The sequence below is a fragment of the Balaenoptera borealis genome (genome assembly GCF_965194805.1).
Source record: "Balaenoptera borealis genome assembly, chromosome: 7".
Taxonomy (NCBI): domain Eukaryota; kingdom Metazoa; phylum Chordata; class Mammalia; order Artiodactyla; family Balaenopteridae; genus Balaenoptera; species Balaenoptera borealis.
Genome location: NC_138864.1, coordinates 74899172 through 74912771, shown reverse-complemented (window position 1 = coordinate 74912771; position 13600 = coordinate 74899172). Strand labels below are relative to the sequence as shown.

The 13600-nt window shown below is 37.4% G+C and overlaps 1 protein-coding gene across 4 annotated transcripts in view; it reads left to right on the top strand.

Annotated features, from left to right (window-relative positions):
* The window catches only part of CDK14 (cyclin dependent kinase 14), a 567382-nt gene that overhangs the window by 326739 nt on the left and 227043 nt on the right, over positions 1-13600 (top strand). For all 4 annotated transcript variants that reach the window (XM_082398489.1, XM_082398490.1, XM_082398492.1 and 1 more), the window contains one exon: positions 10386-10506. In XM_082398489.1, the coding sequence (XP_082254615.1) occupies positions 10386-10506 (121 nt within the window). The remainder of the gene's footprint in view (positions 1-10385; positions 10507-13600) is intronic.

Sequence of the window (13600 nt, the reverse complement as noted above, 5' to 3'; positions counted from 1 at the left end):
CTATGTTCTGTTCTATAACAGAACATAGAAAGGAAGGGGAAGAAAAAAGGCTGGAGTAATAATAGCAGAATTATTTCTCAGAGTTTGGACTTTCAGAATAAAGCCCAGAGGATCCATTAAGCTCTTTAGCAGAGGAGTGACCTGATCAGATGGTGTTTTAGTTAATGATAATAGCCAATATGTACTGTGTTATTATAGGCCAAGTGCACTATTCATCACTTTCCATGCATTTCTCATTTAATCACACAAATGCCCTAGGAGTCAGGTGTGGTCATTGTATCAGGGATCCTAGAAGAAAACAAAGGGCAACTCGAACAGGGTGATTGAGGAGAGTTGGATGAAGGGACTATTTATGAAACTGTGGGCAAGTTTAAAGATGTAAAACCCCTCCAGGCTAGCAGTAGTGGGGAGCCTTTACCATTCTGCTCTGCAGGATTACGAGAGAAATAGATTCTGGAACCCACTGAGCAAGAGTGGTAGCCTTCCGGGACTTCCCTGGCAGTCCAGTGGTTAAGACTCAGCGCTCCCACTGCAGGGAGCATGGGCTCCATCCCTGGTCGGGGAACTAAGATCCCACCCACTTGCCGCACAGCGTGGCCAAAGAAAAAAAAAGAAAGAGTAGTAGCCTTCCAAGGGAGTACTTAGCCACAGCCATTTTCCTGTCCAGCTGGGAAGGAGCCAAGGGTAAAAAAATACACCAACCTCACTTTTTTCCTTCCCTCTGATTTTTGGTCCTTGTGCCTCCCACTGGCCAAACTGCACTTGAGGCCAGGGGACCAACAACTCTGTAATTACAAGCTCATTGAGGTAGGCAGAGAACAGGAAGGAGGAAGAGTCAAGAATGCATCAGGAGAGGCAAATAGAGAATATCCAGCAAAGTTACCACATGCATTTCACACATGAAGCAACTAAAAGTCAGCTAGGTTAATCACTTGCCCCAAATCACGCAGCTTGTAAGTGGGGGTCCCACATGAGCGCACAGAGGAAGCTCTTGCACACTACAGGGAACTGTCTCTTCTTCAGACTATGGAAAAGGAATAGGAAGGGCAAACGTGGCAGCTGGGAAACCAGTGAGGAGCTCTTTCTAAGATTCAAGACCCAGAAGAATAAGTATGAAGGCCTAAAATGACAGTGCAGTGAGCACAAAAAGAAGGGAATGGATTTGAAACAGTAGAGGCAGAATGGATACAACTGTGGACCTCAACTTCCTTATAAAAAATGATAATATAGAAGACAGACTGTCTTAGATTCTTTCCAGCACAAAAGCTATATGACTCATCCCTGCAGTGATTGTGATATATGTTTATTTCATGGAATTAATGTATCTTTGAAAATATTCCCCAAATGCTCAATATACCTCCTTTTGGAGATTTAAAGTTTATTTATATATTAGTAATGCCCAACTCCAGTATCAGGACAACCAAGATTGTCACCAGATGTCATAAAACATGTTTTAAAATCATCCAAATAAAGTTTAAAAATCATCAAAATAATGTTCATGTCTTTTAGTAGACATTTTCTTCTCATTATAATGTCTAAATCCTGTACTGAGTACAGTGTTGAGACCCCAAACTATAACTTGACCTCTGTTCAAATAGTATGAAAAGAGAAAAGAAAAAAACTAAAAGCATGGGAGAAAATAATTCACAAGAATTGGGCAACAACCATAAAATGTTTAAAATATCATAATGACTTAGCATGACCTAAACCTTTTTTTTCCCTTGAATTGGCTCAATGATTCCCTCATTAATTTGAACTGATTTAGTTGGACATTTACCCTTATAAAAACATAAAAACCTCTTAGTTCAAGTTTGAGCATAGTTGCCTATTTTCATCTCATGGAATATTTAAAAAATTCACTTCAGTAAGGACACCTCAGAAGAGCTTTTTCTTTAGGTGTTACTATTGTACATATCCTTCAGATTAGCTTTAACCACACCCAAGTTTGAGGTTTCTGGAAAAAAAACAATGAGTCTTTGGGGTCCTGTAAGATAAAGAGCATCCCACCCCCCCCCCCCAAAAAAAATCGAATTTCTAGTGGTTACTCTCCAAGTTACCGCAGCCTTCTGGCTAACTACTCCGTTTCTGGGGCTACTGCTTTCTGCCAACTTCCACTTTAAAACAGACAAACAAAGTAGCTGATAAGAACTGTTCTTATTTAAGCAACCAAACCCTAATTTGAAGGTTCCTGAGCATTTCTCTTATCGAACTTCTCTTTTCCTTGAGGGCTTTTTGTCTGATTGTTCTATGAGGCCCTCTAGACAACATCAGTCATTTTCTCTTGAGTTTACTTATTCTTTTGGAACCTCCTTTCAGTAAAACCAGCTGTGTTTTCTCCTCACTTCTCTTTCCTATGTCCCCTGCCTCCCTGTCCTCACCCCATCCCTCTCCCTCTCTCACAAGACTGACCTGTCACCGTTCTGGGCTTTGGACCCACTCAGTCTATGCCACTGCCCATCTGGAGCCCAGGAGCATGTTTGTTCCCAGATGCCCAGTCTCTCTGGGGAGGCGGGGACACTGCCTGCATTCACATCCAGGCATAGCCACTTATTACTGTAGATCAAGGAGTAAATTAGTTTCCTGTCTGTATAATTGGGATACTAATAATTATATTACCTTCTAGGTTATTGCAATGATTAAATGACATCACACATTTAAAACCCTTAGAATACCCAACAGATTGTAACTGCTCAAGAATTTCTCATCAGGTTTGCCTCTGTATTATAATCACTAGCATATTTTCCACAGATTCTCATATTTTTATATTACCTATGGTAAGACTAGGTAAGGGTATTGTCCCCGCTCCTTTTTACAAAATTTTAAGTGGTTTAGGAAGGAAATGGGAATGATTTTCTCATAAAGTCTCCAAGAGGAACACTCACTCTGATTTATTATTTTTCTTCAAAGCTAAAAAAATTAATGAGCATAGGTTGTTATTTCGAATGTTACGTATGTATGATAATTTCATCTTTATACATTGGCTTCTTTCATATTAAGCACAAAGCATACCTCTGGCATAAAATCGTAATTATTCTTACTTTACTTGACCTAATTATAGTTACAGTTGTTCAATAAATAATCTCTCTTTAACATATACAAATGTATGCTCATAATATTTTTGGTATATAAATACATATTTATAAGCAAATGGCCTAAAAGTTCTGAGTATTATGTCTTGATTTAAAACTTAGATTCTTATGATGAATTTAGTATGTTTTACCTTTAATTTTTAAAAATTGGAAACATCATCATGGATATGGAAATTCATCAAAATTGCCGATTTAGTCAGGTTATGAAATTCATTTTCTATGTTGTGTTCTCATCTCGCATTGGAATAATAACTATGAGTTTCATTAACTGAGAAGCAGAAACTAGAAAATTAAATGTAAACCAGTGAACTGTGAAAATGATGATATATTCACGTATACGCTCTTGAAAATGATTTTGCATTTTTCTGCTAATGCAGATGTGATGTGATGGGATCAGTGAGGTGGAATTATTTACTAAAAAGGGCTTTTTAAGAACTTGAGCATATATGATCCTCATACATTTAATGAACAAGGTTCTTAGTAATATTTTCTTAGGATCGCTGAGTTTTAGTACCTAGATGGACTTTAAAGTTTCCTTAGTCTGACCCATGGGTCAACAAACTTTTTCTTAAAGGCCAGATACTAAATTTTGTAGCTTTACATGTACTACTCAACTCTGCTGTTGAGTACAAGAGCAGCCATAGACAATACGTGAAAGAACAGACGTAGCTGTGTTCCAGCAAAATTCATTTACAAAGACAGGTAGCCAGCTCATAGGCCGTAGTTTGATGACTCTGATCTCAGCCCCCTTATTTTACACATAACATAAGCAAGAGAGCTTAAGTGACTTAATCAAGGAGACACAACTAACTCGTTAATGTCAGAACGACTGTCAGGCATTTCGTTTTTTTCTTATCACAAGTCTTCCAACATGCAGACTACTGCTCTGGTAGCAAAGCATGTTTCTTATGTGGTAGTCAGCCAAAGAACTCTGACTAATTGGTCTTACCACCACTCCTGTTAATTTCATGTAAAGCAGTATTTCCCAGAGGAATATATTGTTTTTATCTTCTATGCAAAATAGAAAATAAAGTCTTCCTATATAAAAAATTTAATTCTTTGAAAATTTCCTTTCTTGTTTAGAATGTCTTTATTAAAATATTATGATCATTTCTGTTATTTCAAATGAAAGATATGAAAAAAGTGCCCTTGAGGATAGACAGAAGTTAGGCATAATTTATTAACTTAAAAAATTCAAAGGTCAGAGCATATATATGCTTATATAAAAATATAAGATCAGAACAAAATAAAATATTGCCTTAACATGTTTTAATGTCTTCTGGACTTAATTTCATTTTAATTAGAGTTTGTTTTCAGAGATTACTCTTATTCAGTTGAAAGATTCTGACAAATGCCAGTCATAACATTTTAAAGGGATTTTGGTATCCTGTAAAGAGTAGCTTCTGTTAAAGTAGAAATCTGGACAGAAAAAAAAAACAAAGATGTTTCATTTAAAGGAAAGGAAAGGAGATTATAATTGTTATCTCAAAACTTTTTTTCCACTTTAAGAAACACCATGTGATATTAAGTGTATAAAAAACATAGACCTGTCCCTAAAATGCTCACATTTCCTGCTTTCTATTATGGCAAATATGGGGCAAGAGGTTTGGAGGATGCTTATAGGGGCAGATTGGGCATTCAAGTCTTTTATTATTCATTCACATTGAAGAGTGTTCCGATTAAACTTTAATTTTCAGTAAAATTAATCTCAGTAAATGTAGGTCATTTATTGTCTAGGATGTATTTCGAAATTGATAACTATTTGCCGTGGACAGACCTGAGGCTAGTGTAATACTCTAGCAAGAGATGATGAGGACCTAAGGAGAGGAAGAAAAGAGAGCAATTATAAAGTAAAATCCATTGAATTTTTTAATTTTTTAAGTGAAAGTGAAACTGTGCAACTCAGATTGGGACTTGAACCCACGGGCTGGGACTCAAACCCAGCCAAAACCCAGATTGGGACTTGAATGCACGCTCTTTCAACTGAGATCACACACCTGGTCTCAGGACTTAATGAAGTTCAGGTTCTTGATCTCTCATCGCAGAGAGAAGTCAGTGAGAGACAAAGTTGATAGGTAGGAAGTAGATTTATTTAGAGAGAAACACACCCCACAGACAGAGTATGGTCCATCTCAGAAAGGGAGAGCAGCCCCAGGGTATGGGGTTGCCAGTTTTTATTGGGGTGGGTAATTTCATAGGCTAATGAGTGGGGGGAGTATTCCAGCTATTTTGGGGAAGGGGTGGGAATTTCCAGGAACTGGGCCACTACCCACTCTTTGACATTTAGAATCAGCCTTGGAACTGTCATGGCACCTGTGGGTGTGTCATTTAGCTTGCTGATGTGTTACAATCAGCGTATACTGAGGCTCAAGGTCTAGTGGAAGTCAACTGTCTGCCATCTTGGACCTACTTGGTTCTAATCAGTTTATGTCATGTCCTCGGGCTATGTCATCCTTTTAAAGGTTGTGCCCTGCCCCCTTCCCTCCTGTTTCAAAAGGAGCCTATAACGAAACAAGACTTCTGGCTTTGGTGAATGGATGGGTGGTGATGTTTAGTGGTGAGTTATAGAACACTGGAGGGGGTAGTAACGGTTGGAGAATTGGGGACAATAAAAATCTTAAAGATACATATGGAGGATCTAAGTTGACATTTTTTATTTAGAAATCTAAAGTTTTAGGGGAAGATTGATAGTAGAGATACATATTTGGGATCTTCAGCAGACAGATAGTAACTGAACACATGGGAGTAAATCAGATCCTCCAGGAAAACTTGTCAAGTGCAGAGGCAAAAGGTTAAAGCCAAAACTCTGGGCAACACCAGAAGAAAATGCTTTTTTGTTTTGTTTTGATTGATGGTTGTTTGTTGATACACTGTAAGAGCAGCAATAATGAATTTTTAAAAATAGCTTTAGCGCATCATCAGATACTTAATGTAAACCCTCTAGGAGGGAGAGGACACCATTAAAAATGTCTATTTAAAATAAATTCCAGGCCAGTTCTCAGGACTGCGGAATGGGAAAGAAATATAAAAGCCTTCCTCTGCCCTTACTCCGTGGACTAGCTCACGGAATAGAGAAGTCTTCCCCTTTTCAGCCTGACAGCCTAATGGTAAACTGTTACCCAAGTATGTCATGTCTGTGTGGAATCAAGTTGTGAAGAAAGGAGCCCCTTTCCTAGAAATATTGATTTTGTGATTAAGAGCAAGACACTCTTTCTGATCATTCAGTTTGGGGAATGAGGTAAGGTGAGAGAGACGTGTGGGAGTTGCTCTAATATAAAATACAAAACCACTGACAAGCACAGAACAGTGGCACATCCTCTGGAAAGACTGAAGTGGTGAGAGATGTTCCTTTATATTGTATTTTAGTTGGCTTTCGCAAGTCCATCTACCTTTTGCCATTATTCCACTTAATTCAAAAGAAACAAATCAGTGTTGCCAGTTCTTCCTCAATTCCTTAGTCAAAGCAAAGACATGGGAATTAGTATTCTTGAGCCCCAATGCTAGTTTTAGCAATTTTCTCCATGGAGTCAGAGGGATAACTCAAGTCTCCAACCAATGTTACTACCTGCAAAAAGGATGCATTAGAATTTGAAAGAATAATTAGATGTGCATAGAATAGAAATCTAATGAACATGAGTGTACAGCTAAAAGAACTTTTACTGTTTGGGGAACCAAAAACAGTTTACTGGTAAATTGCATTTGACCCTCGACTCACAGCATATTTCCTGTATTAACGATGCAATTGGCCATAGAGACTTGTGGTTGGGGTCCAGTTTAGTGCCTGTAGGACATCCTCAATCCCTATGTCTAGTGAGGAATTGGGTAGACCCAGATCTGAAGCCCACAGACAAGTATGAGCTGGAGATAAAATCTTAAGAGAAGTCGCCTAGGGATGACAGTTAAAACACAGCATTAGCCACAGTTACCCACAGAGTGAATACATTTAGAAAGCAGTGGTTTAAATATATAACTCTAGACAAGTCCAGCAGTTATGGGGCAGATAGAGGAAGATTCCAGAAGCAGACCAAGTCACTCCTATTATCTCTAGCATAACTGAGAAGTCAAGGGAGTAAATTTAAAAGAATGGGAGTGGTCAATTGTATCCATTGCAGCTGAGAGAACTTTTAAGATAAGGTCTGAAGAATCTCCATTGGTTGGCGCCGAAGGGCTGGTCTTCTGAAGGCAAATGTTGGAAGAACTGTCACATGATTTACTTTGTGTCCCTGCCAGAGGGTAGAACCAGGCTCAGGGTGGCAGCAGAAGTTAGACCATCTTATAGATATATGAAAAGGAATTCTTTCCTTGGGTAAGAGCTTACCTGTAAAGCTTCTTAACTCTTCTGGAAATCTAAGATTCTACTATGCTAGCTAGAATCAAGGTTGTCCAACTTTGAATAATTGGCAAGAGGGCTTGAATGATAGGATTTTTTACTCCGCTCTTAGGGTTTTTCCTTAGTTAGAAGTGGTAACATCTTCAAGTTGGATACTCTGAATCGTTAGGCAAGCCATTTTAGGTGCCCAAAGGAACATGCACCCTTTCATATGTACACACTCAGCCAAAGCAGCAGTGTATAAATAACCTATACTCATCTAGTTAGCATTTCACTTTGCTTTTTGACTCTTAATTCAAACTGAACATTAATATAAGAAGTTTTGATAATAACCCATGAACTTCATCCTTTTTAGAAGGTATTGTAGCTCTCTTCCTGTAGTGTTACCATAGCAACTGACAAGGAACAGAGAAAGAAAGCTTTCACACATGCTGTGCTAATTAATCCTGTCCTACAGTTTTCCTTCAGCCGGAGGATGCAGTTTAATAAATTTTGCATAGTAAGCGTGTTTTGATGCATGAACTGTATAAATAAATAGCAATATCTTTACTAAATATATTTATTTTAAAATGCAGTTGTATATTTCTACTTCAGGGTGTACTTTTTTTTCTTTTGAGTCATTGTTTTAATAATGTGCTCCCTCCCTGAAAAGTTTTGGGATTTATTTATCTTTTTAACTGAACATAAATATTTTTAGGGTTAAAACCTTTTGTTTAACAATATACAGGACACTCTCCACAAGAATATGTTTTAATTGACTCTATTAAAGTGAGATGTGAAAGAGTTTTTCTCAAGTGACACAGAAGAATGTATCTTAAAGATATAATAACATGCTTCAATATGACACATTTACATGCAAACCATTTTAAGAAACTGTCTTAACACATTGAAGAGTTAGATATTGAAAACTCATTTTCAGTGTTGATTTGGGAAGTTGTGTGACCCATGTGAATGGAGTTTGGGCAGTCCTTGACTGAAACAAGAGATGGAGAAAAATAATGTAGATGAAGAGCTTTTTCTATTTGTGTTTTTCAGAAATATTTAATAAGTTTTACAAACTTATATTCAGAGTGGGCATAACTGACCTGAAGTCACATATCATTATTTAGATTTATACTATTCCTAGGTAATTTTGAGGTCTGGTTCTCCCTTTAAAACTGGAGGTATCACAATTTTCTATAACCAGTCTGGTCTTCTGAGCTGTCAAAGAAAATCTCAGATTCTTAAATTCTCCTATCCGTCTGGCCTAGCTTTCTGTCAACAGGGCCTTGGCAAAACCAAGGGAATCCAGCCTGAATGTTTTTGGCATCCCATTTGCCTTGACAACAGCATATGGAACAAGTCAGAACCTACTTCAGGACTTGTGCTTATTAGCTCTTTAGTCTGTATAGACACATGCTCATTTGAGGAACTAAACTTTTTGATGGGATCACTAAACTCTGGAAACACTTTACCACCCTGACTGTTTTATCTGTTGTTCAGTTTTGCCTTATTTGAGGTAGGATAAAACCTTGCAGAGAAAAGGAGTAGAGGTTATTATGGAAATCTGTTATCAGAAATAATTATTCTATTCATGTGCAGAAAAGTTAGGGACAATACATGTGTAGGTATGTTTGTGTGTGAATAATCTGTACATTTTAATATAGAATACTTATAAACATTAGTCAATTTATAATATGCCATTGTGTTGTTATAAAAACTGCATGGTGGGAAAAATTGAGTTATTGTAACCATAGTTGAACTAATTAGAAATTCATCTTCTCACCAGATGCTCTATTAATTTTAACATTTACGTATAATACAGTAAAGGGAATACCAAGTGTTTAATAAAATGAGAAAAGTTATGTTCCTAAGTACTACATAAAAATTTAAATAATCAAAACATTAAAATAAATATGGTAGGTTCACTGTAAAAATGTTTATTCGCTTTGAGCATTACAGTGATAAATAATACTTTACACTTCTCGTTAATGGACATACCCAGATAGAAAGCTATCGCACAGATTTTTTTCTCTTAAAAAAATAACATCTATAGATTTTGTGTTTTTTGAAGGAATTATGTATTCATTGTAGAAAACTTGGAAAAAACTCAGAAAAACATATTAAATTAAAAAACCAGATAATCTTGTATTCCAGAACTAACCACTAAGGTTATTCAAATATATTTTCCACCAGTCTTTTTTCAGTGCATAAATATTTATGGTTGTGAGGTCAAACTGCGTGTAATTTATCACTTAACATTTTATTGTGACCACTTTCCCAATTTTTAAACATTCTTAGAAAACAATTTAATTTGTTATATGGTATCTCATCATTTCCACATACCAGATTTATTTAACTATTCCTTTCTAATTATTTATTTATGTGGTTTTCAAATGAACCTCCTGAATAAGCATTTCTTAGTGAGTGTTTGACAGAACCCTGAAACCAAAAGAAGTTTTGGAAAAACCCTTTGAGAAAAGAGTCATAGTCTCATCTTTCAGATTCACCGTACACATTAGAAAAATTAAGGGCAGTGAGAAGTCTCACAGTATGGAAACCTGTTTTACTTTTTAAACCATCTTTTCTCAAAGGTATTTGACCTTGGGACTTTTCCTTATCACACTTATTTGTAACTCTCAGAACTAAAGTACCATGAGACATTCTTTGGAAAGTCCAGGAAATTTCTAAACTTCTGCATAGTATCAAATAGTTTATGAATCATTTGTTTACTCTCCTGGGATATTTTTTTTTAGATTCTTGGTGCTATATTAGGAAATATAAATGATTTATTGGTTATTAACATGTATTTGAAACAGGTAGACCACAATATGCTTTCCCCAACCTTTCTAGTAACCTTGACATTGCATTTGTGATTCTGTATTATAATATCACATTTGACCTTTTAAAACTGTGAACATTCAAATTTAAATTCCTTTGTTTTATTAATGCCTATTAAACTTCTTTATGTTTCATGTAACCCACAGGTCTTGCAAGAGCAAAATCTGTCCCTAGCCACACATACTCCAATGAAGTGGTTACCTTGTGGTACAGACCTCCAGATGTCCTCCTGGGCTCGACAGAATATTCCACCTGCCTTGACATGTGGTGAGAAATGGAAGCTTTACTCTAGCTAATTTATCTGTAGTGCTTGGTCTGGGTCAAGCCTAGACAAACATCCTAACAGTCTGAATGAAGATTAATGGTGCTGGAGTGTTGGCCTGTGTGTGGCAATACCACTGGAGTTTTTGAAAACATAATTGGGAATGTTCCCTAATCAGGGACTCCCTTACAGATGGTGTCTGGTAATGGTTCTTGATGGACAGGGGCAGAGACATTTTTCTAACTGTCAGTTTGGTGATTTTTCTCCCTAAGGGTCTTAATTTGTAGATTTATTTTATAACAAGGAAGTATATATCTCCAAACAGCAGTATGGGTTGGAAGTTGTAGGAGCATGTTTAAATTCACAACAGAAATCCGATAAGTGGTCTGAAAATTTTGCTGTGACTGTAATGTACTAAATTTGGTACAGTATACCCCTGAAAACTGTTGGTACCAATTCTCCAAAATGAAATAAAATGATTACTTTTTAAAAATATCAGAGTAAGTTTAATTTCAATAGAGTCACAGTTTTACACAGTGGTTTAGCAAAACTTAAAAATCTATTATAGGAGGCCCAAAGACTGGCAAGGTTTAATGTGTAATTATGATTAATGATAAACTGTGATGAGTTTCCAGTCTAGTGTGATCTAAATCAAATAAGGGAATAACCTTCTTTTTAGCAATCAGGAAAGGCTTAATAGTGAATGTTGAAAATGTCATTTATTAATAGAAAAATCCCTTTTCTAGACTCACAATTGTGTTCAGAGTAAAACAGTTCACATAGCACATGGCTATTTGATAGCATGAATCATCTTCCATGAATGATGATGCCCTACATACAGAATTCAGCTACATGTTCGCATAATGTTTATGACCTCAATAAAGCTTCAGCATGTGTCATTTATCTTCTTGCCCTGTACTTACTTCACTGCTCTACCCTAAATAATCTTGAACTTTTAGTAAATTAGGCTGTGATAAGGCTTGGCTTCTTCCCTGATATTTTTTATCCAAACTTTCTTTCTTCCTTCCTTCCTTCCTCCCTCCCTCCCTCCCTCCCTTCCTTCCTTCCTTTGTTTTCGTCTGCGTTGGGTCTTCGTTGCTGCATGCGGGCTTTCTCTAGTTGCAGCGAGCGGGGGCTACTCTTCATTGTGGTGCGCAGGCTTCTCATTGCGGTAGCTTCTCTTGTTGCGGAGCACAGGCTCTAGGCGTGCAGGCTTCAGTAGCTGTGGCACGTGGGCTCAGTAGTTGTGACTCACGGGCTCTAGAGCGCAGGCTCAGTAGTTGTGGTGCACGGGCTTAGTTGCTCCGTGGCATGTGAGATCTTCCCAGACCAGGGCTTGAACCCATGTCGCCTGCATTGGCAGGCGGATTCTTAACCACTGTGCCATCAGGGAAGCCCTGATCCAAACATTTTATGGAGAGAATAAAATCAAGTTCCTTGTGATGTAAGGTACAGCGTAGATTTACTTAATTTAGATTCCAACAACCCCTTAGGAATGGGATTTGGGCATCTGTAAAGCCACTGAAAATATATGCAACATTTTGTGTACACGTGGATATATTTGTTTTTATGGGGTGTAGATCTGTATGAGTTATAGAGTGTTTTTCTCTATTTTTTGAGATGGAAATTCTAGATTGTTTTTCAGTGAGGTCAGTTAAGGACTCTGCTAATAGAACATAGTTTGGAAATATTTGTGGCTTGGAGCCAGTTTTGTCTTAGTTGCTTGGCAGGGCAGTTAAGACTCTACCCTCAGAATGAGGAGAAGCTGTTTTTTATACACTAGTGGCTAATTTTTCCCAGACCTTTGAAAGTGCTCTTTAAAGTACAGAGGACCACATGGATTGGGACTTGCTAATATGTCTGTTTGTGATATATAGTGTTTGACTTCCAGTCTGTGCCTCTCCACTCCCCCTGCTCCCCAGCCTTTCTGTGACATGTATGTGCCTGTTTGTGTCCATTCTCTTACGGAAGAAGGCTTGGTTGCTTTCTGCCAATTTGCTTTAAGCAGAGACATAATGAAGCATAAGAAGAAGATGGTTATTTAAGTGGAAGGGAGGAAAACTGATATAAAATAATAGACCCCAAATGCCCTTTTGTCTGCATGCCAAGATTATTCATTGCCAAAAGCAAATAGTAAATGTGTTATGTTGGAGCAGTTTCCCATGCTTATTGGCTCTTCATTTCTAAGCCCTAAAATCTGAGTTATGTCTATGCTATGCCTGTCACTCTGAATCTGATTTCATTCCAAGCCATTTTCTAAAAGCCATTTTATTTTCCTATAAGTCAGGTAAAATGTATGTATTTTTCCAGTTAGAGAAAAGCTCACAGGACAATGATTTTTGCATAATTAGTGACCTTGATGCTGGGTGTTCAAAGATCTAGAAATGGGACTATAATTGAGTCATGGCTCAGCTGCACCAAAGAGAAGTGCAAATATTAAACCATACACAATAGCAGGGAGGCAGGTGGCAGTGGTTTCAGGCTATTTTTACAGTTAATTTACCATCCTGGGGCAGTAGGGTAGTAACTAAAAACTAATGATCCCTACACAGTGTTACAATTTCCAGTTTTCTGTTTAAATAGCTTCGGGCAATAAAAATATTAATGAAGACACTTATTCATTAACATTGGCAGCAAGCAATGGAAGTCAGAGCTCTCCCTGTTATGATTTACTGCTCTAGGTCTCCAGCGCGGTGGTGATGTATGAATATAGTGTGCGATTTGAGAACTCATCAAGGAAGATAGTTTTTGACACCTTTGTCTGCCTCCGTGAAGGAGGGTTTAAGCAGAGGAATCAAATTGGACTTTGTCTCGTGTATAGCTTCCCTTAATTCTTGGATTTTATAACTCTTTGAAAGTCAAGGCATAGGAAATCATCTTTAAGCTTCTAAACCAAAAAGGCTTACCAAGTACTGAAAACCACATTAAGAGAAGTGCAAATGTGAAAAGGAGCTTATCTGTGTAGTCCCTCCCTTGTCAAGGAGTTCTGCTCTAGCTGTCGAGGTCATTGCTCTTAATAAGCCTTATATTCCTTTATAGAAGCTCATAAATATGTTTAGAATGGCATTTGTTTTCTAAAGCAGAAGGTCACTTGGGATT